The 27378-nt window shown below is 43.3% G+C and overlaps 1 protein-coding gene across 1 annotated transcript; it reads right to left on the bottom strand.

Annotated features, from left to right (window-relative positions):
* Nucleotides 1-2185: 2185 nt before the first annotated feature.
* klb (klotho beta) lies at nucleotides 2186-26971 on the bottom strand. Its single transcript, XM_061899901.1, has 6 exons — nucleotides 26151-26971; nucleotides 20892-21405; nucleotides 17359-17627; nucleotides 17036-17292; nucleotides 8295-9181; nucleotides 2186-3432 (listed from the first exon to the last, which is right to left on the bottom strand). Exons 1-6 carry the CDS (start codon nucleotides 26868-26870, stop codon nucleotides 3005-3007), a joined length of 3075 nt encoding a protein of 1024 aa, XP_061755885.1. The 5' UTR covers nucleotides 26871-26971; the 3' UTR covers nucleotides 2186-3004.
* Nucleotides 26972-27378: the final 407 nt, after the last annotated feature.

A 27378-nucleotide genomic window follows, 5' to 3' on the forward strand; every position in this document is an offset into this window, starting at 1 on the left:
TGCCGGCTGGAATAAACACACGCTGAGAAATAGTTCCGTGCCTGCCTACTTTATGGGTTATAGATAACCCTATGGATAATGGAGACATATATAATAGTCTCCTTTTCAGGTGAGAGAGGACGCTAAAGGCACGCCCCCGATATTGTTGTCTGGGTGGAAAATCGGGAGAAATTGGGGAAAATGGTTGCCTCGGAAAAATCGGGAGGGTTGGCCAGTACGGTTTTCTATATTTGTTGTGTTTTTCTTTTTTATTTCATGCTTAAATCTACCATGTTTACATAGGTCAAGTTTGTAGCTATGTTACCTTAATTTTGGCTGTGGTGTCATTTTGACCTTCGTTTTGATTAATGATTGAAATATTTGAATGGTGATAAATGAATGTGTTGTGGCAGTTGCAGATTTCACCAAAGCGGCGGTTTAAGGAGACCCTCGATTGTTTTTCCTAACATTGTTAATGGCTAACTTCTAACATGAGAATCCCAAACAGGAGGTGCTTAAAGTTTTTTCCATGGAAGAAACTGATGTTTTAAATGCGTCCACTGGATGTCACAACCAAAATTTGTGTGTAACCCACGTCACATATGACGCTGTTTAAAGATTATGTGTCAGCTGACTTTAAACGCCCTCTGGATTGGCTACCGCCACTCCGCGGAAAAGAAGATATCAGCCCAGGTGCAAGAAATTGGCTGCTCCGTTTTGACTGGCGGCAGATGGCGACAGACTGATGCAGTTGTGACACACAATACTTTTTCATTATAAATGATCTACTAAACGGATAAATAAAACGGCAAGATGAAAAAACACTTGAGGCAACATGACCATCATCTTTGGAGTAGAGTTCCGTGCAGTGCTTGCAATTGTTTGACAGCACAATGCGCACCCTGAACTCCATTGTAAAAATGTGTGTTTCTACATTTGTTTTTTGTTCCATTTTATTTTATGCTTTAGATTGATTGATTAATTGATTGATGGAAACTTTTATTACTAGACTGCACAGTACAGTACATATTCCGTACAATTGACCACTAAATGGTAACACTTGAATACGTTTTTCAACTTGTATAAGTCGGCCTTGATTTGGCTATGGTGTCAATTTGATAATTGTTTTGCTTATATTATAATTGTAATATTTGACTGATGATAAATGAATGTGTCGCAGCAGTCGCGGATGTCACCAATGCGGCGGTTTGAGGAAAGAGTCGCTTGCACACACGTCTTTAATGGTGAACTGCCAACACGAGAATGCAACAGAAAAAGTGCTTGAAGTTTAATGGCTTTGTAAACACACTGAGACAAAACATAAGTTCATTGTGTACATTATGGTGTTGTTGAAACTGTGCCATTTTTTCCTTCCAAAATTTCAACAGTTACAGCTCATTTTATTACATATTCTGTGTTATATGTGTTTTATGTTGTACGATTGCACCATGAAAAAAATCCTAGTTTGTGAACTCGTTCTCAAACAAAGGCAATAAAAACTATTCTGATTGTGATTCTAACTTTAAAGGGGAACATTATCACCAGACCTATGTAAGCGTCAATATATACCTTGATGGTGCAGAAAAAAGACCATATTTTTTTTAACCGATTTCCGAACTCTAAATGGGTGAATTTTGGCGAATTAAACGCCTTTCTGTTTATCGCGCTGGAAGCGATGACGTCAGAATGTGACGTCGCCGAGGCAACACACCCGCCATTTTCATTTTCAACACATTACAAACACCGGGTCTCAGCTCTGTTATTTTCCGTTTTTTTGACTATTTTTTGGAACCTTGGAGACATCATGCCTCGTCGGTGTGTTGTCGGAGGGTGTAACAACACTAACAGGGAGGGATTCAAGTTGCACCACTGGTCCGAAGATGCCAAAGTGTCTGCCGCCAGACCCCCATTGAATGTGCCAGAGTGTCTCCACATTTTACCGACGATGACAGACATGGAACAGAGATGTATGGATAACCTGCAGATGCATTTGCAACGATAGTCAACGAAATCACAAAGGTGAGTTTTGTTGATGTTGACTGCCAGCTAATCGATGCTAACATGCTACGCTAATCGATGCTAACATGCCATTTACCGGCAGTGCTAAAGCAGACATGGTACAGAGATGTATGGATAACCTGCAGATGCATTTGCAACTATATTACGTTTCCTTCCACCCACATTTAATGCGAAACAAACACTTACCAATCGACGGATTTAAGTTGCTCCCGTGTCAAAAGATGCGAAAGTCCTGATCGTTTGGTCCGCACATTTTACCGGCGATGCTAACGCAGCTATTCGGCCATGCTATGGCTATGAATAGCGTCAATAGCTTCAGTTTCTTCTTCAATATTTTCATACTCCGACCATCTGTTTCAATACATGCGTAATCTGTTGAATCGCTTAAGCCGCTGAAATCCGAGTTTGAATCCGAGCTAATGTCACTATATCTTGCTGTGGTATTCCCATTGTTTGTTTACATTGGCAGCACTGTGTGACGTCACAGGGAAATGGATAGTGGTTTCGAAGATAGCGAAAATAAGGCACTTTAAGGCTTTATTTAGGGATATTCCGAGACCGGTAAAAATTAGAAAAAAACTTCAAAAAATACAACAAGCCACTGGGAACTGATCTTTATTGTTTTTAACCCTTTTGAAATTGTGATAATGTTCCCCTTTTAGTGTTTTGCCAAAAGGATTATTAGTAATATGTACATTTTCAGAATGTGCTTGTTCTATTTTTGTTTAAAATAAATAATAAAGTTTATGAGTTTAAACATCAAATATCTTGTCTTTGTAGCATATTCAACTGAATATGGGTTGAAAAGGATTTGCAAATCATTGTATTCCGTTTATATTTACATCGAACACAATTTCCCAACTCATATGGAAACGGGGTTTGCACACGGCGCCATGTTTGCTACCAAGCGAGTTGGCCATGCTCTCTCTGATACAGACACGACTCTATAAAGTCCCATGTGCACGAACACAAAGTGATACAATGAGTCCTGACCTGTGTTTAGCACTTAGACAAGAGGCCTTCGTGGGAACAGCGGCGGACGCCCTCCTCTTCTCCTCCTCCTCCTCCTCACGACGCTCGCCCCTCTCATCCGCCCCTTCGTGTATCTTCTCCTAGTGACCATGACGGAGAAGAAGAGCGCAGTAAAGAGGACAGCTAAAAGCAGGAGGCAGCAGCCGAAAACCGTCAGGGCCTTGTTCTTCGTCATCCACACACACGGGGAGCACACAGGCCACGCCCCCTGGGCCCCACAGGCGCGCACGCCGCCGTCTTCGGGGAAACCGCCGCGGGCGATGATTTGTCTGTAGACATCTATGGAGGCCTTTGCTTTGGATTGGCGGTGAGTTGAGGTGAAAAGGCCATATTGGGGAAGGTGACCATCCTGCAGCTTCCACACATAGAAGCCCTGCAGGTTGACACGGTCCAAGCGACGGGCTGCAGAAAATACAGAGAATTTTTTTGGGATTTTTTCATTTGATGAAAACAACAACCGGCCATAAAGGGCAAAGTATGAACACAACACTGATCTGCTTCATACCTCCATTCTTTATCATCTTTATGGTTCCTCGCGGGTTTATAGGAGGCGGCAATATAGTCATAAAGTGTGTTGCTTGTGGCCGTGCATCATTTTAATCTGTGCATTGCTGACTATACACTTTATGCATTGGTAATTTGTGGAATTGTTCGAAATATATAGAATATAAGACAGTTAGGCCTACCATCCCCAATTTTTTTTTTGTACCTATTTTACTCTCTAGGACAGACCTGAGCAAATTGAGGCCCGGGGGCCACATGCGGCCCGTTGAACTTTTCAATCTGACCCGCCGGAGATTCCCAAATATTTTTTTTTTTTTAGATCTATAAGATGGAAAGTGCTCAGAGAGTATGGGGTATCGGACTGTCTTATTGTGGCGGTCCGTTCCCTGTATGATCAGTGCCAGAGCTTGGTCCGCATTGCCGGCAGTAAGTCGAACACATTTCCAGTGAGGGTTGGACTCCGCCAAGGCTGTCCTTTGTCACCGATTCTGTTCATAACTTTTATGGACAGAATTTCTAGGCGCAGTCAAGGCGTTGAGGGGTTCCGGTTTGGTGACCGCAGGATTAGGTCTCTGCTTTTTGCAGATGATGTGGTCCTGATGGCTTCATCTGACCGGGATCTTCAGCTCTCGCTGGATCGGTTCGCAACTGAGTGTGAAGCGACCGGAATGAGAATCAGCACCTCCAAGTCCGAGTCCATGGTTCTCGCCCGGAAAAGGGTGGAGTGCCATCTCCGGGTTGGGGAGGAGACCCTGCCCCAAGTGGAGGAGTTCAAGTACCTAGGAGTCTTGTTCACGAGTGAGGGAAGAGTGGATGGTGAGATCGACAGGCGGATCGGTGTGGCGTCTTCAGTAATGCGGACGTTGTACCGATCCGTTGTGGTGAAGAAGGAGCTGAGCCGGAAGGCAAAGCTCTCAATTTACCGGTCGATTTACGTTCCCATCCTCACCTATGGTCATGAGCTTTGGGTCATGACCGAAAGGATAAGATCACGGGTACAAGCGGCCGAAATGAGTTTCCTCCGCCGTGTGGCGGGGCTCTCCCTTAGAGATAGGGTGAGAAGCTCTGCCATCCGGGAGGAACTCAAAGTAAAGCCGCTGCTCCTTCACATCGAGAGGAGCCAGATGAGGTGGTTCGGGCATCTGGTCAGGATGCCACCCGAACGCCTCCCTAGGGAGGTGTTTAGGGCACGTCCAACCGGTAGGAGGCCACAGGGAAGACCCAGGACACGTTGGGAAGACTATGTCTCCCGGCTGGCCTGGGAACGCCTCGGGATCCCCCGGGAAGAGCTAGACGAAGTGGCTGGGGAGAGGGAAGTCTGGGTTTCCCTGCTTAGGCTGTTGCCCCCGCGACCCGACCTCGGATAAGCGGAAGATGATGGATGGATGGAAGATGGAAAGTGTAGCTGCCATTATGATGAGCTGTCATGTGTTCTAACGACCTATACTAAGTATTTCAATGGTTGGAATATGCGCTTATGGATGATAAACAGTCACGAGACGGGTTGGTAGAGCGGCCGTGCCGGCAACTTGAGGGTTCAAGGTTCGATCCCCGCTTCCGCCATCCTAGTCAATCAATCCAATCCAATCCACTTTATTTATATAGCACATTTAAACAACAATAACGTTTCCAAAGTGCTGCACAGGAGATTTTCTCCTGATGATTGAGGGAACCCCTCATGAAACAGTTCTGTAGAGATGAAGTAGTCTTGTGATTTTTCCCACACATACATATTGCGCTCTACCACGGTATCGAGCACTATTCTCTGAATAATCCAATCAAGACATACATACGTATGTATGTAGATATATACATACACATATGTACATATATACAAACATACATATGTACGTACATACATACAGACATATATATGTACATATATACGTACATATGTATGTAGATATATACATATATATGTACATATATACAAACATATGTATGTACATATATACGTACATATGTATACACATATATACAAACATATATGTACATATATACAAACATATATGTACGTACATACATACATACATACATACATATGTATATACATACATACACACATACATATATATGTACATACATACAATATGATTCCTAAATAGAAGGTCAATAAAATTTCAGTGCAAATGAAAATACAGCTCCACCATTTTAGTCATAATTTTTGCACTTAAGAAACTTCTCTATGACTTTTTAGCGGCAAACTTTTTCTGTTTGTTTGAGATTTTAATTGCTGCCACAAGTGGTAGAAAAGCGTATTACAACCGAGGGCCGTTGCGGCCCATACCGACCACAGCTGAGAAACAGACATTATTTGCCGGTCCTCTAGGGGGCGCTAAGAAACACTGCTTAAAAAGGGGTAAAATTAGGGCTGTCAAAAATAACGAGTTAACTCATTTGATTAATCAAAAAAAGTATCATGTTTGTATTATACACAGATTAATTTGTTTTGACTGTAAAATTTGCTCCAAAATACACTTTATATAAAAGTAATTAAACAGATTAATGACATGAATTCAAGTAAAACATTTTTAAAAAAATGTTCCTGGATGACAGACTGACAATAAAATTGCATCGGTGTCAAAATATTCAGCTTTTTTAAATTTTTTATAGTGAATTTAAATATGCAATTGAGTAAACATTTGTAATTAATCATGATGAAATCCTAATTCAAAAGTGTGATTCATCTGATTCCAAAAAATATCAATTGACAGCACAAGTGATTGCTAATTCTGATTTAGAGACCTAAGCATTGAGAGTTGTGTTAAGTGAAGTGAATTATATTTATATAGCGCTTTTCTCTAGTTACTCAAAGCGCTTTACATAGTGAAACCCAATATCTAAGTTACATTTAAACCAGTGTGGGTGGCACTGGGAGCAGGTGGGTAAAGTGTCTTGCCCAAGGACACAACGGCAGTGACTAGGATGGCGGAAGCGGGAATCGAACCTGCAACCCTCAAGTTGCTGGCACAGCCACTCTACCTACCGAGCTATACCGCCCCACATAAAAAAAAAAAAAACGTTTTTCATGCCTGACTTTTATGTCCTGTTTGTCGAATAACTGAAAGTATCGTAAAACTGTATTAGAATTGGACATTGACTTTTTGATATTTAACATTAAAAACACCTACAGGTAAAAAAAACTGTATAATAGAGTGAGACAATAGAAAATATGGCCAAAATACAGCAAACAATCACTGAAAAGACACAAAAAAAGTCAGTTGAACTTACACTGTAAAAATGCTCCTTGTAAATTCGCAGTAAATTACTGGCTAATAATTGCATAATAATACTGTAAAGTCAAAAGCTGAGAAATATAAGGGTACTAAGTAATTTACATATTTTGATTACTGTGAAATTATACTAAATGGTACAAAATCCTGGCAGATTTTTAAACTCTAATAAATGTTAGCCTCACTAGCAAGTTCAATAAATGTATTATTTTTATTATATTAATATTAGGGGTGGGCAAATTAATGCGTTAATTACGCGTTAACTCCTCAATCTATTAACGCTGACAATTATTTTATTGCACATTTGCGTATGTTGTTTACATGCTTTTATTTTGTTAACGCCTTTTCTTAACAAGACGGCGTCGCCCGGATTGGCTTCGGCGTGGAGGGGCTCTTGGTAAAGATGGAACATTTGGCAAAAATACCGGACAATTCTGCAAATTTCATGGCTGGCTTACAGCGTGGTCACTCCGGGATCACTTACGACCGCCAGACAATTCTGAATGTGGATAGATCGGGCCGTTTTGGACTGAATGAGGCGTGCTTGCTAGACCGGCTAGCTAGCATGGGAATACTTTGCCGGCTACATCCAGCGGCCTGTGAAGCAGCGGAGTATATGTGTTGTCTGTCTATTTATGAATAATGCAGACGAGGAGTGTTAGCAGAGTTCTTAACGTTTGCTTTCAGAGCGTGCATATCACAACATACAAGATGCTGTCATGGCGACACAACCTATACCGCGCATGCTCCTCACTCCTGTTGCATGCTGGGTAGGGTAGTTCTTTTTTCCCCTGGCTCATAACATCACAATATAGTACCATGTATATGATGCGTTCAGTTTATCAAAGCACCAAGCAAACAATCGGAAAATTCCCATCATATTAATACCTAGATATGGTCATAATTATTTGAAGTGCACTACGCAGAATAAACACAACATTAATAATATTGCTACTACGGATAATTTGATCAAAAATTCCCTAAAACAGCCCACTACCTATAATATAGGTTTTTTAAACATAAGATGCCAGATCAGAAAAAATATTTCTGCTGTTACCTCAGAAATTGCCTGTTCAGATGTTATGATTGTGGCTCAGAGATTTGTATGTAGATTATATTTATTTTCCGTAACAAACAGGATAACTTAAATACCCTGGCAGTGACAAAAAGCTTAAATGTTTGTATTTACATTTTTTGAGTTGATTTTCATAAAATATGCTATTTAACTGCTACTGTTTAACAAGGACTGATTTAAATTGTGTTTGCACAACAAATGTTTTGGCGCTTTTGTTCATGTGGGAGAATATTCCAATAAAGGTGCACTACACACTACTTTTGAATTCATTATTGGGCTTTGCGTATACAATACAGTTAATCGCATTAATCTGAGAAATAGTGCGATTAACTTTGATTAAAATTTTTAATCGTTGCCCAGCCCTAATTATTATAAATATTTATATTTTATTATTTCCACCTCCCCTCCATGGGAGGTCTGCCTCACGGTTAAAAAGAAAAGAAGAAAATGACCTTTGAGAGCCTCTTGTAGGTAACTTTGGAGATAGTGTTGCCTCATGTTGTCCTCCACCGGAGCCTGGTCATCGACCCCGCTGGCGGTGATAATGATCGGCTGAGTGCGCCCGTATCGCTCTGTCACCCACTTCAGGACTTTTCGCAGGCCCCAAGGGACGAGAGCTTGGCCCAGACCGGAGGAGGGCCAGGTGGGGTCAGAGAGGGTAAGACAGTCATGATGTTTTTGGTGCTGACTCGGAGGACCAGGAGAGACCAGACGAGTGGTGAAGTGATTCAGTGCGATGAAACTCAAAGCGCCGTTCAGTTCCTCTCGCTCGGTCTTAGTGAAAGTAGGCAGAGGTGGTCTTTGATGGTTCGGTACTCGGGCCCTCGCTTTCGTTTCAAGCGGGCCGTGCTTTTCTTCATACGGAGTCCTCAGCAGCGGGTCCAGGAAGCGACCAAGTTCGAAAAGAAGGAATCTCTCCGCCGCTGCCGTGTGCGACGACAAAAAGGGGTTTGCGGGTTCGGCCCAGTCGGCATGAAGCGCCAGCGACACCGAAGCCACGTCGCGAGGAGAGGACTTCTTCTCCTGGAGTCTCCAGGCTCTCGCGTGAGCCAAGAGGAGGTGACGGGCGGCCTGGTGCTGCTCGTTCCCATCGGAGTAAATATCAGTCAGCCTGTTGGGCTCATTGATGGTGATCCAGTATCGCACCAAGGTGCCCAGCTCCCGGTAGCACAGTGCTGCGTATTCCAGGAAGGCATCCACCGTGCTGTGGTTGAGCCAACCTCCGGAGGCATGCAGCGGAGCAGGCAGGCCCAGTGGAGCTTTGTGCGTGGGGTAGTAAAGGATGACCAGAGCTTCCAGGTCCAGCTTCTTCAGCTCGGTAAGGACACAGCGGTAGTATCTTTCAGAACAAAAACACAGAGGAGGTTTAACAATTTGCTGCGTATCTGCACAATAGTAGAATGTGTAAATCTCACTACCCTGATGCTTTAAGACAGGGGTGTCCAAAGTGCTGCCCCACAGCACATTGTAAGAATACAATTGGAATAAATTAAAAACATAACAAGTGGTATAAAAGAGCAAACAGGTGAAATGTAACAAGAAATTGTTGCAATGTTTACTCTAATAACACAAAGCTGCCATGCAGGCTGTTTCTTTCTTTAAAAAATAATAATGAATCAAAATCAATGTCATTTTGAATTATTGACCTATTCAAGGCTTCGATTACGTCACATTAAATATTCCACTTTTGAGATATTTTTGGGGAAAATGTTGCATACCGTATTTCCTTGAATTGCCACCGGGGCGCTAATTAATTTAAAACCTCTTCTCACTCCTGCGCTTACCAAAGGCATGCGGTAAAAGTAAGCACGCGCTAATTATTTTAAAACCTCTTCTCACTCCGGCACTTACCAAAGGCATGCAGTAAAAAATTGAGTGTGATGTAAGCTTGGACCTTAAATCCTACTGAATAGCTCTTAATCTTCTTCCCTTTATGCGATTTCAAATTACCGGTATTGAAATCAGCCTCCTCCATTTTGAAAATGATGACAGGGGAAGTGTCACTCGTGACGTCACGAGTTTGACCAGTCGGTAATACTAAGCATGCGCTAATTATTTTGCGAAGCGAGTTTGACACGGCAGTAATTTAAGGCAGGTGCATACTATATGCCCTGCGGTAATTCAAGGAAATAGGGTATTTTGTGTTTTGCCATATAAAAAAGTGGAGTGAATTAGATTTATATAGCGCTTTTTCTCTAGTGACTCAAAGCACTTTACATAGTGAAACCCAATATATAATTTTTTTACATTTAAACCAGTGTGGGTGTATCTGGGAGCAGGTGGGTAAAGTGTCTTGTCCAAAAACTGAGCTTTTTTTTAAAGAAGGGCCTAAAACAAACAAACAAAACATAAACAACAATAACACTTAAATTGAGGGCTATATCTGGAGTTAATCTCGAGATTATTGTGGCAAAAGTAAACGGTAAAAAAAATGTATAATTTATTTTTTAACACTTTTGGATCCCCAATTATTTTAGTGCGATTTGTTTTTAAGTGTCATTGCTCAAAAAATAATAATGAATCAAAATCCAAAATTAAGGCTCCAATTATTATATAATCTCAAATATTCCACCTAAAAAAAAGTTATTGGGTGAAAATATTGCATATTTTGTGTTTTTTCCTTTTTTTTCTAATGTGACTCTAGAGATTTAAAACCTGCATAAAAATAAAAATTATAATACTGAATAATGACACTTTTTTTTTTTTTTTTTTTTACCAAAACCCTTTAGGCCTCCCTGAGTGGAGGCTTAAATGTATATTTTTTATACATATATTGTATTGGTTTTTAAAATAAAAATGATGAAAATGGCCCCCGCTTGCTCTGATTTTTCAATGTGCGGCCCTCAGTGGAAAAAGTTTGGACACCCCTGCCTTAAGAGCTGGGCTGCTCAATTTTACTCTCAAACATGGTACAGTAAGTGTAATCCGTCTGGAACATGGGGTTGCGGGAGCGCTAGGTCAAGGGCCATTTTAGCATTCATTTTAGCTCAAGGGTCACATGGGGCGGTACAGCTCGGTTGGTACAGCGGCCGTGCCAGCAACTTGAGGGTTCCAGGTTCGATCTGCACTTCTGCCATCCTAGTCACTGCCGTTGTGTCTTTGGGCAAGACACTTTACCAGGGGCGGTTCTAGGCATGCTTATATGAGGGGGCAGTCAGAAATGTGAAGGGGGCATCATGTGTACACGTCATGCTCCAGCACTTTTTTTTCTTTGCTTATAGTAACGATGCTTTCTTCATTGAAATGGGTCTTTAGCTATGTGTCCAACCCCAACCTGGAGTAGTGGATTGCACTTTCAGACCTGTCCAACTTGGGTGTCCCACCTGAAGACTAAGCTCCTGCTGGTACAGCTCTTACGGTCACTGAGGCACGCAAACCCCCTGACCACAATACGGTGGCAATCCCTCATGGGGGGGGAAACATTAACAGCGCTGCCATATTTCCGACAGGGGAAACAGAAGCAGGCGTCTCGCACCACAGAATACTCTCGCCATGGTCGTGGGCGGTACCAGGCAGGATTGAATGATCTTAATGTTGTACCAAATGCACGCTTTGGGTAGCCACCCAGTATTGGCTGAGATCAATCAATCAATCAATGTTTATTTATATAGCCCCAAATCACAAATGTCTCAAAGGACTGCACAAATCATTACGACTACAACATCCTCGGAAGAACCCACAAAAGGGCAAGGAAAACTCACACCCGGTGGGCAGGGAGAATTCACATCCAGTGGGACGCCAGTGACAATGCTGACTATGAGAAACCTTGGAGAGGACCTCAGATGTGGGCAACCCCCCACCCCTCTAGGGGACCGAAAGCAATGGATGTCGAGCGGGTCTAACATGATGCTGCGAAAGTTCAATCCATAGTGGCTCCAACACAGCCGCGAGAGTTCAGTCCAAAGCAGATCCAAGACAGCAGCGAGAGTCCCGTCCACAGGAGACCATCTCAAGCGGAGGCGGATCAGCAGTGTAGAGATGTCCCCAATCGATACAGGCGAGCGGTCCATCCTGGGTCCCGACTCTGGACAGCCAGTACTTCATCCATGGTCATCGGACCGGACCCCTCCACAAGGGAGGGGGGGACATAGGAGAAAGAAAAGAAGCGGCAGATCAACTGGTCTAAAAAGGGAGTCTATTTAAAGGCTAGAGTATACAGATGAGTTTTAAGGTGAGACTTAAATGCTTCTACTGAGGTAGCATCTCGAACTGTTACCAGGAGGGCATTCCAGAGTACTGGAGCCCGAACGGAAAACGCTCTATGGCCCGCAGACTTTTTTTGGGCTCCAGAAATCACTAATAAGCCGGAGTCTTTTGAACGCAGATTTCTTGCCGGGACATACGGTACAATACAATCGGCAAGATAGGCTGGAGCTAGACCGTGTAGTATTTTATACGTAAGTAGTAAAACCTTAAAGTCACATCTTAAGTGCACAGGAAGCCAGTGCAGGTGAGCCAGTACAGGTGTAATGTGATCAAACTTTCTTGTTCTTGTCAAAAGTCTAGCAGCCGCATTTTGTACCAACTGTAATCTTTTAATGCTAGACATGGGGGGACCCGAAAATAATACGTTACAGTAATCGAGACGAGACGTAACAAACGCATGGAGATGGTGCGTTGCCAATTAAGTCACTGGGTAGATGAGCAGGCTGCTTTGGGGGAGCGCTTGTTGGGGGGGATGGAGGGAGCTGGTGCAGGAGAAACAGTGCTTGCTGGTGCTAAAGGTGCAGAATTGCTAGCTGCTGTCCCTGATGTACTAGCAGTAGCATTGTTGCTACAACTACAAGCAGGAGCAGGACTAGACTTTTGAAATGCTCTGAAAAATGGATGCATTACAGAGCATTAACTTTCTCTTTGTGAGCTGCTGGAAGCTGGAGCAGAAAACAAGTAAGCTTGAACAACAACAGAAAAAAACCCGCTGTGATTACATGAAGAAAAACAAGAACAGTACAGGACTACAGCCAGGGGCGGGGCTTTACGTAGGGGTCTGTCAGACACAGGTCACTTGTCTTCAGTTTGTCACATGCAGTGGACCTGGGCACAAAATTCATTCACTCCAATGTATGTGTTTTTGCCCACTTGCTTGTAAATTGATGAAAACGGCTGTGTTTTTGTTTTTAGGTGTCTTGGTCCTATCAAATGAAACTTATAGTTTGTTTATTACAAAATGTAGATTGAAACATTAAAAGGTTGACTGTGTAGAATTACAAGAAAAACAACAGAAAAATAATTCCAGCAGTCGATTGCCAGACCGTTGCTAGGTAAAACGGGCCGTTGCTAGGGACTCCGCTCTGAACAGAGGACAGCAGAGGAGGACTGCTAAGCAGGATATATACCCATCCATCCATTTTCTACCGCTTATTCCCTTTTGGGGTCGCGGGGGGCGCTGGCGCCTATCTCAGCTACAATCAGGCGGAAGGCGGGGTACACCCTGGACAAGTCGCCACCTCATCGCAGGGCCAACACAGATAGACAGACAACATTCACACACTAGGGCCAATTTAGTGTTGCCAATCAACCTATCCCCAGGTGCATGTCTTTGGAAGTGGGAGGAAGCCAGAGTACCTGGAGGGAACCCACGCATTCACGGGGAGAACATGCAAACCCCACACAGAAAGATCCCGAGCCTGGATTTGAACCCAGGACTGCAAGACCTTCGTATTGTGAGGCAGACGCACTAACCCCTCTGCCACCGTGAAGCCCGGATATATACCTTATGTTTAATTTTTACCCTCATTAACAGCATCATAAATGACTTGTAGCTTGTTACAGGGACAGTGGAGGCTCTCTGCCTTCCAAACCACTGCTGCTCAGAGCCTCCGCTGTCACTGCTCTCGTCAAGTTGTAAAAAAAAAAAAAAAAAGGGACTCCGTAGCACCGAAAGTCCGCGACGATAAGCGTGTTTATGACAGATAAGACAACACAAATACACCCATCCTAACAAGTATATGATAAATGTAGACAACTTTTCCTTTTCTTTTACTTTCATACTGCAACAGTGATTGGATGTTTATGAGGGCTGAGGGGTGTGTGCGCCTGTGCGGGTGTGTGTCTGCTGCGCAGCCTGTGGAATGTTGAATACACGCACAGCGGAGGGAAAGTTGAGAGGGAAGCCGACACTACTATATCGTGTGTGTCCCTTTTTCGGCGGATTTTTCCGCTAGTACAGATAATTTTGTCAACTTATAATGTAGTAATTTTGTGAGTTTATTAAAATTTGCTCTCTCAAATTTTGATTTGAGGGGGCAAGACATTTATTTAAGGGGCTCTGCCCCCTCTTGCCCCTGCGTAGAGCCGGCCATGCACTTTACCCACCTGCTCCCAGTGTCACCCACGCTGGTTTAAATGTAACTTAGATATTGGGTTTCACTAAGTAAAGCGCTTTGAGTCACTAGAGAAAAGCGCTATATTTGTAATTTTCCTGCAGGAACTCTCCTGAAGGAATTAATAAAGTGCTATCTATCTATGAAGGAAAATCTATTCCTACGCCGGGCGGACTGGTAAAATCATGGCATAATAACACAAAAATAAAGACAAGTTCAGATTATTTCCTTTGTCTCACTTTGGCCAAAAGTAGAGTGAGTACATTCTGAAAATGTACACACTACAAATAATACTCTTGGCAAAACACTTGATGTAAATGCCCAAAAATTTCCCGTCTCTACTGGTCTGTCTCAACTGAATTGACGTAGTATGTGGTGTTTTTAATATCCATCCATCCATCCATCCATCTTCTTCCGCTTATCCGAGGTCGGGTCGCGGGGGCAACAGCCTAAGCAGGGAAACCCAGACTTCCCTCTCCCCAGCCACTTCGTCTAGCTCTTCCCGGGGGATCCCGAGGCGTTCCCAGGCCAGCCGGGAGACATAGTCTTCCCAACGTGTCCTGGGTCTTCCCCGTGGCCTCCTACCGGTTGGACGTGCCCTAAACACCTCCCTAGGGAGGCGTTCGGGTGGCATCCTGACCAGATGCCCGAACCACCTCATCTGGCTCCTCTCGATGTGGAGGAGCAGCGGCTTTACTTTGAGTTCCTCCCGGATGGCAGAGCTTCTCACCCTATCTCTAAGGGAGAGCCCCGCCACACGGCGGAGGAAACTCATTTCCACCGCTTGTACCCGTTATCTTATCCTTTCGGTCATGACCCAAAGTTCATGACCATAGGTGAGGATGGGAACGTAGATCGACCGGTAAATTGAGAGCTTTGCCTTCCGGCTCAGCTCCTTCTTCACCACAACGGATCGGTACAACATCCGCATTACTGAAGACGCCGCACCGATCCGCCTGTCGATCTCACGATCCACTCTTCCCTCACTCGTGAACAAGACTCCTAGGTACTTGAACTCCTCCACTTGGGGCAGGGTCTCCTCCCCAGCCCGGAGATGGCATTCCACCCTTTTCCGGGCGAGAACCATGAACTCGGACATAGAGGTGCTGATTCTCATTCCGGTCGCTTCACACTCGGCTGCGAACCGATCCAGTGAGAGCTGAAGATCCCGGTCGGATGAAGCCATCAGGACCACATCATCTGCAAAAAGCAGAGACCTAATCCTGCGGTCACCAAACTGGAACCCCTCAACGCCTTGACTGCGCCTACAAATTCTGTCCATAAAAGTTATGAGCAGAATCGATTCTGTTTTTAATATCGTACAGCCAATACTATCAGCTAATAAATGCTTTAATATGTAATATCGAAAATTATCGGTATCGGTTTCAAAAAGTAAAATGTATGACTTTTTAAAACGCCGCTGTGTACACGGACGTAAGGAAAAGTACAGAGCGACAATAAACCTTAAAAGCACTGCCTTGCCTCGCCGGCCCAGTCACATAATATCTACGGCTTTTCACAAACACAAGTGAATGCCACGCACACTTGGTCAACGGCCATACAGGTCACACTGAGGGTGGCCATATAAACAACTTTAACACTGTTACAAATACGGTATGCGCCCCACTGTGAACCCACACCAAACAGGAATGACAACATCATTTCGGGAGAACATGCGCACCGTAACACAACATAAACACAACAGAACAAATACCCAGAACCCTTTGCAGCACTAACTCTTCCGGGATGCCACAATATATATCCTAAGCTACCCCCTACCCAAACACCGCCCAACGCAACCTCCTCTAGCTCTCTCAGGGAGAGCATGTCCCAAATTCCAAGCTGCTGTTTTGAGGCATGTTAAAAAAAATAATGCACTTTGTGACTTCAATAATAAATATGGCAGTACCATGTTGGCATTTTTTTTCCATAATTTGTGTTGATTTATTTTGGAAAACCTTGTTACATTGTTTAATGCATCCAGCGGGGCATCACAACAAAATTAGGCATTACAATGTGTTAATTCCACCACTGTATGTATCGGTATCGGTTGATATCGGTATCGGTAATTAAGAGTTGGACAATATCGGAATATCGGCAAAAAAGCTTTTAAATAAATTAATTAAAAAATGGTTGTACTTGTATAGCGCTTTTCTACCCCTTTCTAAAGGAGCCCAAAACGCTTTGACACTATTTCCACATTCACACACACATTCACAGACCGATGACGGGAGCTGCCATGCAAGGCGCTCACCAGAACCCATCAGGAGCAAGGGTGAAGTGTCTTGCTCGAGGACACAACGGACGTGACTAGGATGGTAGAAGGTGGGGATTGAACCAGCAACCCTCAGATTGCTGGCACGGCCACTCTCCCAACTTTGCCACGTCGAAAAACAATATCAGGATGTTATTTATGTAGTTTTCTCATTTTCCTTGACTGGCGCACTAACATTTGTTTGTTTTTCGTTGTTTTGTTTTTTTTACATATGTAAATATGCATCATCTACCAAGATACAAAGAATTGCTATTCTGACATCTAGTGGACACATTTAGAACAGCAGTTTTTTTTCATTCAAAAATTACAGCTCATTTTAATACTTAGCAAACTCATCCCGCGGGCCGGATAAAACCTGTTCGCTGGCCCCCCTGTTTTAGACCAGTTCCTTACCAATAATCCCCACAAATCCCCACCTATTGCTTTTAAATCCTATTAATTCCCATGGAAAGTTTCCACCTTGGAGAATTCGTCATAATTAAAGCAGTGAAATGAAATGTATCCCTCATAAAAACACAGTGTAAAGTCACAGAAACCAGCCTCGATAAAACCAGGTCAATAAAAGATGCCAGGGTGGCAATAATGATATTTTTACCTCAGCGCCTCCGTGTTTACTTGAGAGAGGTCTCCATGCGGGAGTATCAGGGACCAGTTTAGAGCAAAGCGATAATGTGATGCTCCAGTCGATGCGAACAGGTGAAGGTGGCTACCAATGGTCAGATAATCAGTGCACTGGGATCGATTAGTAGGAAGCTTCTCTCCTGGGATCGGACGCAAGGATCCGTCGCCAGTCCAGTTCCAACTGTACACATGAGGATCTATGAACTGGGGTGAGAAAGGGTAGAAGCGGGCCTAGGAACAAAAAAAGAAAGATCAATAGGGGAGGATTTGTCGGGATTCATCATCCCGTCTTAGTACCTGCAAGGTGGAGTCGGCCACGCCCCAGTGAAAGTCGCAGGGGAAACGACCCTCGACCTGGCCGGGCGTCTCCAATCCGGGGAAACCGTTGTCCGCAATGACACGTTTGTAGTACTGAGCCGTGGTTTTGGCCGTCCTCTTTCTGTCGGAGCGACTGAAGTCCACGTAGAAAAGGCCCCGGCGGACCGAGTAGCCGTAATTCCACTCGAAGCCGTCCACCAGCGACCACGCGGTGTAGCCTAGCAACCGCACACCGTCCAGCCTGGCGGCTGAAAACACAGCAATCACAAGTTGAGGTACCATGCAACGTTTTGATCAGGGCGGCGGCAACTCAGAATGTTGAAAGAGCCATGTTGGACCACAAATACAAAAAAGTAATCGGTCTGGAGCCGCAAAACAAATTGACAGACTTATATAAGTCTTACAATGATGGCAACTTTTTGGATTGATTGAGACATAGCTCGGTTGGTAGAGTGGCTGTGCCAGCAACTTGAGGGTTGCAGGTTCGATTCCCGCTTGTGCCATCCTAGTTACTGCCGTTGTGTCCTTGGGCAAGACACTTTCCCCACCTGCTCCCAGTGCCACCCACACTGGTTTAAATGTAACTTAGATATTGGGTGTCACTATGTAAAGCGCTTTGAGTCACTTGAGAAAAAGCGCTATATAAATATAATTCACTTCACTTCACTTTTATTAGTAGATTGCACAGTTCAGTACATAGTCCGTACAATTGACCACTAAATGGTAACACCCCAATAAGTTCTTAACCTTGTTTAAGTCGGGGTCCATGTTAATCATTTCAGGGTATAAATGTATACTATCAGCATAAGTTACTCATCAGAGAATATACAGTGAATTATTTACAATCCAGGGGTGGGATGTGGAGGGGGTTGGGGTTAGGTTTGGTTGATAACTCATGATGTACAAACCCTGTTTCCATATGAGTTGGGAAATTGTGTTGGATGTAAATATAAACAGAATACAATGATTTGAAAACATTTTATACCCATATTCAGTTGAATGTGCTACAAAGACAAGATATTTGATGTTCAAACTTTTGCAAATAATCATTAACTTTAGAATTTGATGCCAGCAACGCGTGACGAAGAAGTTAGGAAAGGTGGCAATAAATACTGATAAAGTTGAGGAATGCTCATCAAACACTTATGTGGAACATCTCACAGGTGTGCAGGCTGATTGGGAACAGGTGGGTGCCATGATTGGGTATAAAAACAGCTTCCCAAAAAATGCTCAGTCTTTCACAAGAAAGGATGGGGCGAGGTACACCCCTTTGTCCACAACTGCGTGAGCAAATAGTCAAACAGTTTAAGAACAACGTTTCTCAAAGTGCAATTGCAAGAAATTTGGGGATTTCAACATCTACGGTCCATAATATCATCAAAAGGTTCAGAGAATCTGGAGAAATCACTCCACGTAAGCGGCATGGCCGGAAACCAATATTGAATGACCGTGACCTTCGATCCCTCAGACGGCACTGAAACAAAAACAGACATCAATCTCTAAAGGATATCACCACATGGGCTCAGGAACACTTCAGAAAATCATTGTCACTAAATACCGTTCGTCGCTACATCTGTAAGTGCAAGTTAAAGCTCTACTATGCAAAGCAAAAGCCATTTATCAACAACATCTAGAAACACCGCCGGCTTCTCTGCGCCCGAGATCATCTAAGATGGACTGATGCAAAGTGGAAAAGTGTTCTGGGGTCTGACGAGTCCACATTTCAAATTGTTTTTGGAAATATTCAACATCGTGTCATCCGGACCAAAGGGGAAGTGAACCATCCAGACTGTTATCGACGCAAAGTTCAAAAGCCAGCATCTGTGATGGTATGGGGGTGCATTAGTGCCCAATGCATGGGTAACTTACACATCTGTGAAGGCACCATTAATGCTGAAAGGTACATACAGGCTTTGGAACAACATATGCTGCCATCTAAGCGCCATCTTTTTCATGGACGCCCCTGCTTATTTCAGCAAGACAATGCCAAGCCACATTCAGCACGTGTTACAACGGCATGGCATTGTAGTAAAAGAGTGCGGGTACTTTCCTGGCCCGCCTGCTGTCCAGACCTGTTTCCCATGGAAAATGTGTGGCGCATTATGAAGCGTAAAATACGACAGCGGAGACCCCGGACTGTTGAACGACTGAAGCTCTACATAAAACAAGAATGGGAAAGATTTCCAGTTTCAAAGCTTCAACAATTAATTTCCTCAGTTCCCAAACGTTTATTGGGTGTTGTTAAAAGAAAAGGTGATGTATCACAGTGGTTAACATGCCCTTTACCCAACTACTTTGGCACGTGTTGCAGCCATGAAATTCTAAGTTAATTAGTATTTGCAAAAATAATAAAGTTTATGAGTTTGAACATCAAATATCTTGTCTTTGTAGTGCTTAATGTAGAGTTTCAGCCGTTCAACAGTCCAGGGTCTCCGCTGTCGTATTTTACGCTTCATAATGCGCCACACATTTTCGATGGGAAACAGGTCTGGACAGCAGGCGGGCCAGGAAAGTACCCGCACTCTTTTACTTAAATGCCATGCCGTTGTAACACGTGCTGAATGTGGCTTGGCATTGTCTTGCTGAAATAAGCAGGGGCGTCCATGAAAAAGACGGCGCTTAGATGGCAGCATATGTTGCTCCGAAACCTGTATGTACCTTTCAGCATTAATGGTGCCTTCACAGATGTGTAAGTTACCCATGCCTTGGGCACTAATGCACCCCCATACCTGCTGGCTTTTGAAGTTTGCGTTTCTGGATGTTGTTGATAAATGGCTTTTGCTTTGCATATTAGAGCTTTAACTTGCACTTACAGATGTAGCGACCAACTTTTATTACTGACAGTGGTTTTATGAAGTGTTCCTGAGCCCATGTGGTGATATCCTTTAGAGATTGATGTCGGTTTTTGATGCAGTACCGCCTGAGGGCTCAAAGGTCCGTAATGTCATCGCTTACGTGCAGTGAATTCTCCAGATCCTCTGAACCTTTTGATGATTTTACGGACCCTCGATGGTAAAATCCCTAAATTCCTTGCAATAGCTCGTTGAGAAATGTTGTTCTAAAACTGTTCGACAATTTCCTTACAAAGTGGCGACCCTCGCCCCATCCTTGTTTGTGAATTACTTAGCATTTCATGGAAGCTGCTTTTATACCCAATCATGGCACCCACCTGTTCCCAATTAGCCTGCACACCTGTGGGATGTTCCAAATAAGTGTTTGATGAGCATTCCTCAACTTTATCAGTATGTATTGCCACCTTTCCCAACCTTCTTTGTCACGTGTTGCTGGCATCAAATTCTAAAGTTAATGATTATTTGGACAAAAAAAAAGTTTATCAGTTTGAACATCAAATATGTTGTCTTTGTAGCATATTCAACTGAATATGGGTTGAAAATGATTTGCAAATCATTGTATTCCGTTTATATTTACGTCTAACTCATACGAAAACAGGATTTGTACACTAATCCAGTGAAATAACTAGAACTGAATTGGAACAATGAAATAACTATTACCTTGTAACACCTGATTGATGAATCTCTTCATTAAGTAAATGGCGACCGTGTCCTCTCTTCCCACGCTGGCTTCAGAGAACCATCCGCCCTCGGCCACCAGCACTTGTGGGTCGTCGTACTCGAGTTTTATCCAGCCCAGGACGCTCCTCATATCCGGTGTCACGGCCTGGCCGTAGTGGGGCAGGTCTCTCCCCAGCCGCAGGTTGTTCGGGCCAAAGGACAGCGCGAAGAAGTCGGCCGTCTTCCGCACCCACAGCTTCTCCCGGGCCGAGAACGTGGGCAGTAGGGAACCGTGGCGGGCTTTTAGGGAGGCCGGGTAGTCTCCGTCACCGAAGATGGGATCGGCGAACCAACCCAGCACAGCCTCCATTGATTGTTGACAGAGCTCAACATCGGCGGCTGAGGACTGGCCTTTTTGAGGCTCGACCCAATGGGAGCCCAGGACGATGGACACTTTACCCCTCTGTGTTGGACGGAAGTGGGTGTTGTAGGCGTGCCAGGCCTTGGCATGTGCCTGGCAGTCGGAGAAAAGACAGTATCACATTCAAAAGTTGACAAAAATTGCTGTTTTTAAAAAACGATCGACTGCGTAAACAACAAATATACAACTGCCGTAACTTGAGTAGCAGATAATCACAGGCGGTGCCTGATTATGACCTTTTTCTCATCTAAGCGTCATCACACGCTCTGCACTGCAAAACCCCAAAAAAAACACTGAGTGATTATCATTGAGGCATATCTCCCAAGACTTCCTGTCACAAACTGTGCTGACAAGATGGACTTTGGACCTCAATAACTTATGTGTCCTGTTTACTGACGCAAAAAACGACCAATTGAAACATAACAAGACGTGGCTTTAAGACAGGCCTGGGCAATTGTTTGGCCTTAGGGGGCCAGATTTAGAGAAAACAATTAGTCTGGGGGCCGGTATATCTCATGTAAGGAACACTAATACAAAACCTCACAATAATGTCTGATTGAAAGCTAAAAACTTCATGACAGATCGCCTTAAAAAACGCAATGGAATTTGACATTTTTTTTACTGAATGAGACACCCAGAATGTACAAACCCCGTTTCCATATGAGTTGGGAAATTGTGTTAGATGTAAATATAAACGGAATACAATGATTTGCAAATCCTTTTCAACCCATATTCAGTTGAATGCACTACAAAGACAAAATATTTGATGTTCAAACTCATAAACTTTTTTTTTTTTTTTTTTTTGCAAATAATCAACTTTGAATTTCATGGCTGCAACACGTGCCAAAGTAGTTGGGAAAGGGCATGTTCACCACCTTTTCTTTTAACAACACTCAATAATGTGGAAGCTTTGAAAGTGGAATTCTTTCCCATTCTTGTTTTATGTAGAGCAGGGGTCACCAACCTTTTTGGAACCAAGAGCTACTTCTTGGGTACTGATTAATGCGAAGGGCTACCAGTTTGATACGCACTTAAATAAATTGCCAGAAATAGCCAATTTGCTCAATTTACCTTTAATAAATAAATCTACATATAAAAAAATGGGTATTTCTGTCTGACATTCCGTCGTACATTTTTTTTCCTTTTACCGAAGAACTTTTGCAGAGAATAAATGATGAAAAAAAACACTTATTTGAATGGTTTAAAAGAGGAGAAAACAGGGAAAAAATGAAAATTAAATTCTGAAACATAGTTTATCTTCAATTTCGACTCTTTAAAATTCAAAATTCAACCGAAAAAAATGAAGAGGAAAACTAGCTAATACGAATCTTTTTGAAAAAATCAAAAAAGAATTTATGGAACATCATTAGTAACTTTTCCTGATTAAGATTAATTTTAGAATTTTGATGACATGTTTTAAATAGGTTAAAATCCAATCTGCACTTTGTTAGAATATATAACAAATTAGACAAATCATTATTTCTTCTTGATATTCCAGAACAAAAATTTTAAAAGAAATTCAAAAGACTTTAAAATAAGATTTAAATTCGATTCTACAGATTTTCTAGATTTGCCAGAATATTTTTTTTTTATTTTAATCATAATAAGTTTGAAGAAATATTTCACAAATATTCTTCGTCGAAAAAAACAGAAGCTAAAATGAAGAATAAAACTAAAATCTATTTATTATTCTTTACAATAAAAAAACTAATTTACTTGAACATTGATTTAAATTGTCAGGAAAGAAGTGGAAGGAATTTAAAAGCTAAAAAGGTATATGTGTTTAAAAATCCTAAAATAATTTTTAAGGTTGTATATTTTCTCTAAAATTGTCTTTCTGAAAGTTATAAGAAGCAAAGTAAAAAAATAAATTAATTTATTTAAACAAGGGAAGACCAAGTCTTTAAAATATTTTCTTGGATTTTCAAATTCTATTTGAGTTTTGTCTCTCTTAGAATTAAAAATGTCGAGCAAAGCGAGTCCAGCATGCTAGTAAATAAATACAATTTAAAAATAGAGGAAGCTCACTGGTAACTGCTGCTATTTGAGCTATTTTTAGAACAGGCCAGCGGGCGACTCATCTGGTCCTTACGGGCGACCTGGTGCCCGCGGGCACCGCGTATGTGACCCCTGATGTAGAGTTTCAGTCGTTCAACAGTCCGGGGTCTCCGCTGTCGTATTTTAGGCTTCATAATGCGCCACACATTTTCAATGGGAGACAGGTCTGGACTACAGGCGGGCCAGGAAAGTACCCACACTCTTTTTTTTATGAAGCCACGCTGTTGTAACACGTGCTGAATGTGGCTTGGCATTGTCTGGCTGAAATAAGCAGGGGCGTCCATGAAAAAGACGGCGCTTAGATGGCAGCATATGTTGTTCCAAAACCTGTATGTACCTTTCAGCATTAATGGTGCCTTCACAGATGTGTAAGTTACCCATGCCTTGGGCACTAATGCACCCCCATACCATCACAGATGCTGGCTTTTGAACTTTGCGCCGACAACAGTCCGGATGGTTTGCTTCCCCTTTGGTCCAGATGACACGATGTCGAATATTTCCAAAAACAATTTGAAATGTGGACTCGTCAGACCACAGAACACTTTTCTACTTTGCATCAGTCCATCTTAGATGATCTCGGGCCCAGAGAAGCCGGCGGCGTTTCTGGATGTTGTTGATAAATGGCTTTCGGTTTGCATACCAGAGCTTTAACTTGCACTTAAAGATGTAGCGACAAACTGTATTTAGTGACAGTGGTTTTCTGAAGTGTTCTAAGCCCATGTGGTGATATCATTTAGAGATTGATGTCGGTTTTTGATACAGTGCCGTCTGAGGGATCGAAGGTAACAGTCATTCAATGTTGGTATCCGGCCATGCTGCTTACGTGGAGTGATTTCTCCAGATTCTTTGAACCTTTAAATGATATTATGGACCGTAGATGTTTAAATCCCTAAATTTCTTGCAATTGCACTTTGAGAAACGTTGTTCTTAAACTGTTTGACTATTTGCTCACGCAGTTGTGGACAAAGGGGTGTACCTCGCCCCATCCTTTCTTGTGAAAGACTGAGCATTTTTTTTGGGGAAGCTGTTTTTAAACCCAATCATGGCAACCATCTGTTCCCAATTAGCCTGCTCACCTCTGGGATCTTCCAAATAAGTGTTTGATGAGCATTCCTCAACTTTATCAGTATTTATTGCCACCTGATTATTTGCAACAAAAAAAATGTTTATCAATTTGATCATCAAACATGTTGTCTTTGTAGCATATTCAACTGAATATGGGTTGAAAAGGATTTGCATTGTATTCCGTTTATTTTTACATCTAACACAATTTCCCAACTCATACGGAAACGGGGTTTGTACATGAAAATAAAGACTGTGGGATTTACAATATTAACTACGAACGATAAAACACCGAATATTGACAACATATGAACGTCAAACCCTCTTTTTACAATCAAGCGAAACGCAACAAAAATGCTGTGGAAACGCTCCCCACCCACACTGCTTGGTGCCTCGTCTGTGCTGCTCTGACGTAGATTACCATAGTAACTAATTAGATTACCATAGTAACTAGTATACTGTGCAAAAGCGCTGATTCCGACCATTGAAACACTTTGTATAGTTCAAGACTTACGGTCATTTGAAAACTTCACTGCACATCATAATGGCAGCTACACTTTCCATCTCAAAGATCTAAAAAAATTATTTGGCTGTCATGACTTGGATTATGGTGTGGTTTGTTTTCCTGAGGTGCAAAGCGACTGGATCGGACACGATGTGAAGGTAACGACATATTTTAAAAAAGAACAAACGAAAGGCGCTCACTGAGAAGGTACAAAAACTTGGCTATGAAACAAAACTATTACTAAAACATAAACCATGGACATGAGCATTTAAGTCTCACCTTAAAACTCATCTGTATACTCTAGCCTTTAAATAGACCTCCTTTTTAGACCAGTTGATCTGCCGCTTCTTTTCTTTCTCCTATGTCCCCCCCTCCCTTGTGGAGGGGGTCCGGTCCGATGACCATGGATGAAGTACAGGATGGACCGCTCGTCGGGACCCAGGATGGACCACTCGCCTGTATCGGTTGGGGACATCTCTACGCTGCTGATCCGCCTCCGCTTGAGATGGTCTCCTGTGGACGGGACTCTCGCTGCTGTCTTGGATCCGCTTGAACTGAACTCTCGCGGCTGTGTTGGAGCCACTATGGATTGAACTTTCACAGTATCATGTTAGACCCGCTCGACATCCATTGCTTTCGGTCCCCTAGAGGGGGGGGGGTTGCCCACATCTGAGGTCCTCTCCAAGGTTTCTCATAGTCAGCATTGTCACTGGCGTCCCACTGGATGTGAATTCTCCCTGCCCACTGGGTGTGAGTTTTCCTTGCCCTTTTGTGGGTTCTTCCGTGGATGTTGTAGTCGTAATGATTTGTGCAGTCCTTTGAGACATTTGTGATTTGGGGCTATATAAATAAACATTGATTGATTGATTTATTGATTGACATAAAACAAAACTTGAAAACTCTGGCATGAATAACAAAACTTACGGGGAACGAGAAAAAGAGCATGGATCATCAGCATTGAGCAAGGCTGACTGCCTGGCAACTACAGGCTCAAATAGTGCTGTGGTGCTTGAAAACAGGTGCGTGAGTTCAAATAAATGAGCCAGGTGAAACTAATGGTTGTCATGGAAACTAAAACAAACCAGGGGGCGCAAAAACAGGTACTAATGGAGTCAAAAACAAAAAAGAACATGATCACGAAGACATGACATTGGGAATGTCCGGCGGGCCAGATTGAAAAGCTAAAAAGGCCTTAATTTGCTTTAAGACTTACCCTGATCAGATTGTGGGCCACCGTCAGAGAGCCAGCGAGCCCCCCTGTTTCTCCAGGGGCGTGCACCCCCGTACCGTACCCCTGGACGGCCACCAGGTATGGGTTGTGCATGGTCAGCCAGTACTTGACACGGTCCCCAAATGTGCGGAAACAAAATGCGGCGTAGTCCTCAAACAGTGGAATGAGTGTGTCATTTTTCCAGCCTCCGTGTTCCTTCTGCAGGACCAGTGGCAGATCCCAGTGATGGACTGTAACGACGGGCTCAATCCGCTTTTCCACCAGCTTGTTTATGAGGCGGTTGTAGTGCTCCACGGCACGCTCGTTGGGATGAATCCCATCCAGGAACAGTCTAGACCAGGAGAGTGAAAAGGTGTATGACTTCACCCCGAGATACTCCAGCTCCTGCACATCTTCTTCCCACCGAGCGTAGCCGTCGCTTGCGACATCGGCGGTCTCAAATCGGGTGAAGTTATCCCATACGGATGGTGCCTTTCCGTCCCGCGATCCTTCAGTCTGGAAGGCAGACGTCCCGGACCCCCAAAGGAACCCTGAAGGAAAAGTATCATGAAGAAAAGACTCTTCTAGAGTGACAGGGACCGGCTTGGGGTTCTGCCACATGTGTCTGCCATCGCCAGCCGAGCCTCGGTGCCAACAACAGGCCAAGCATAGGAGCAAGAGCCACTGAACCCTGTGATGGGGCGGGTGGTCCAGCTCCAGCATGGTGATGGGAGTCTTGTCGCAGAGCTAGGTATCGGTTCTTTTAAAAAATACCTGATCCATGCTGGCAGAGGAACGATACAGAAGCACAAGGTGAAGCCGTGTGGTGCTGCTGGATCACTGTCACCTGCTAAGACCTTCCCAGTATGTGCACTGCACTTAGCCCCGCCCTCCCACCTCATGGTTGCACATTCAAAGGTTGACTCATAACCAAGTACCTATGAGATTGTAGTTTTAGGCATCACTATCAGCACATAAAAACACACAGATAAATCGCACATGCATTTTGTTGTGTCAATCTCCGCACTGAACTCTCCTAACTAGAGTTTAAATGTAGCCTAAAATATCTCTGATATGAGCGACATCCATTCACGTTAAGCGGTAATGCCTTCGGCGCTTTTATTAAAGGGCGGGGGAAATTCATTTTTTCCCCCCCCACACGAGACGATGAAAAATGGAACGTTTTCTGACATCTTATTGCCGGCGGGCTCTAAATATGTCTGCAGTGTTC

Source organism: Nerophis ophidion, linkage group LG05, assembly GCF_033978795.1.
Source record: "Nerophis ophidion isolate RoL-2023_Sa linkage group LG05, RoL_Noph_v1.0, whole genome shotgun sequence".
NCBI classification, from domain to species: Eukaryota; Metazoa; Chordata; class Actinopteri; order Syngnathiformes; family Syngnathidae; genus Nerophis; species Nerophis ophidion.

What these genes read in the sequence shown, in the direction of transcription:
- klb (XM_061899901.1), bottom strand. Translation starts at nt 26,870, where the DNA reads ATGCTGGAGCTGGACCACCCGCCCCATCACAGGGTTCAGTGGCTCTTG. An exon ending in CATCAATCAGGTGTTACAAG is followed by an intron (nt 17,628 to 20,891) that starts GTAATAGTTATT and finishes CTGTGTTTTCAG; the next exon opens with CCGCCAGGCTGGACGGTGTG. An exon ending in TGGCCGACTCCACCTTGCAG is followed by an intron (nt 17,293 to 17,358) that starts GTACTAAGACGG and finishes TTTTGTTCCTAG; the next exon opens with GCCCGCTTCTACCCTTTCTC.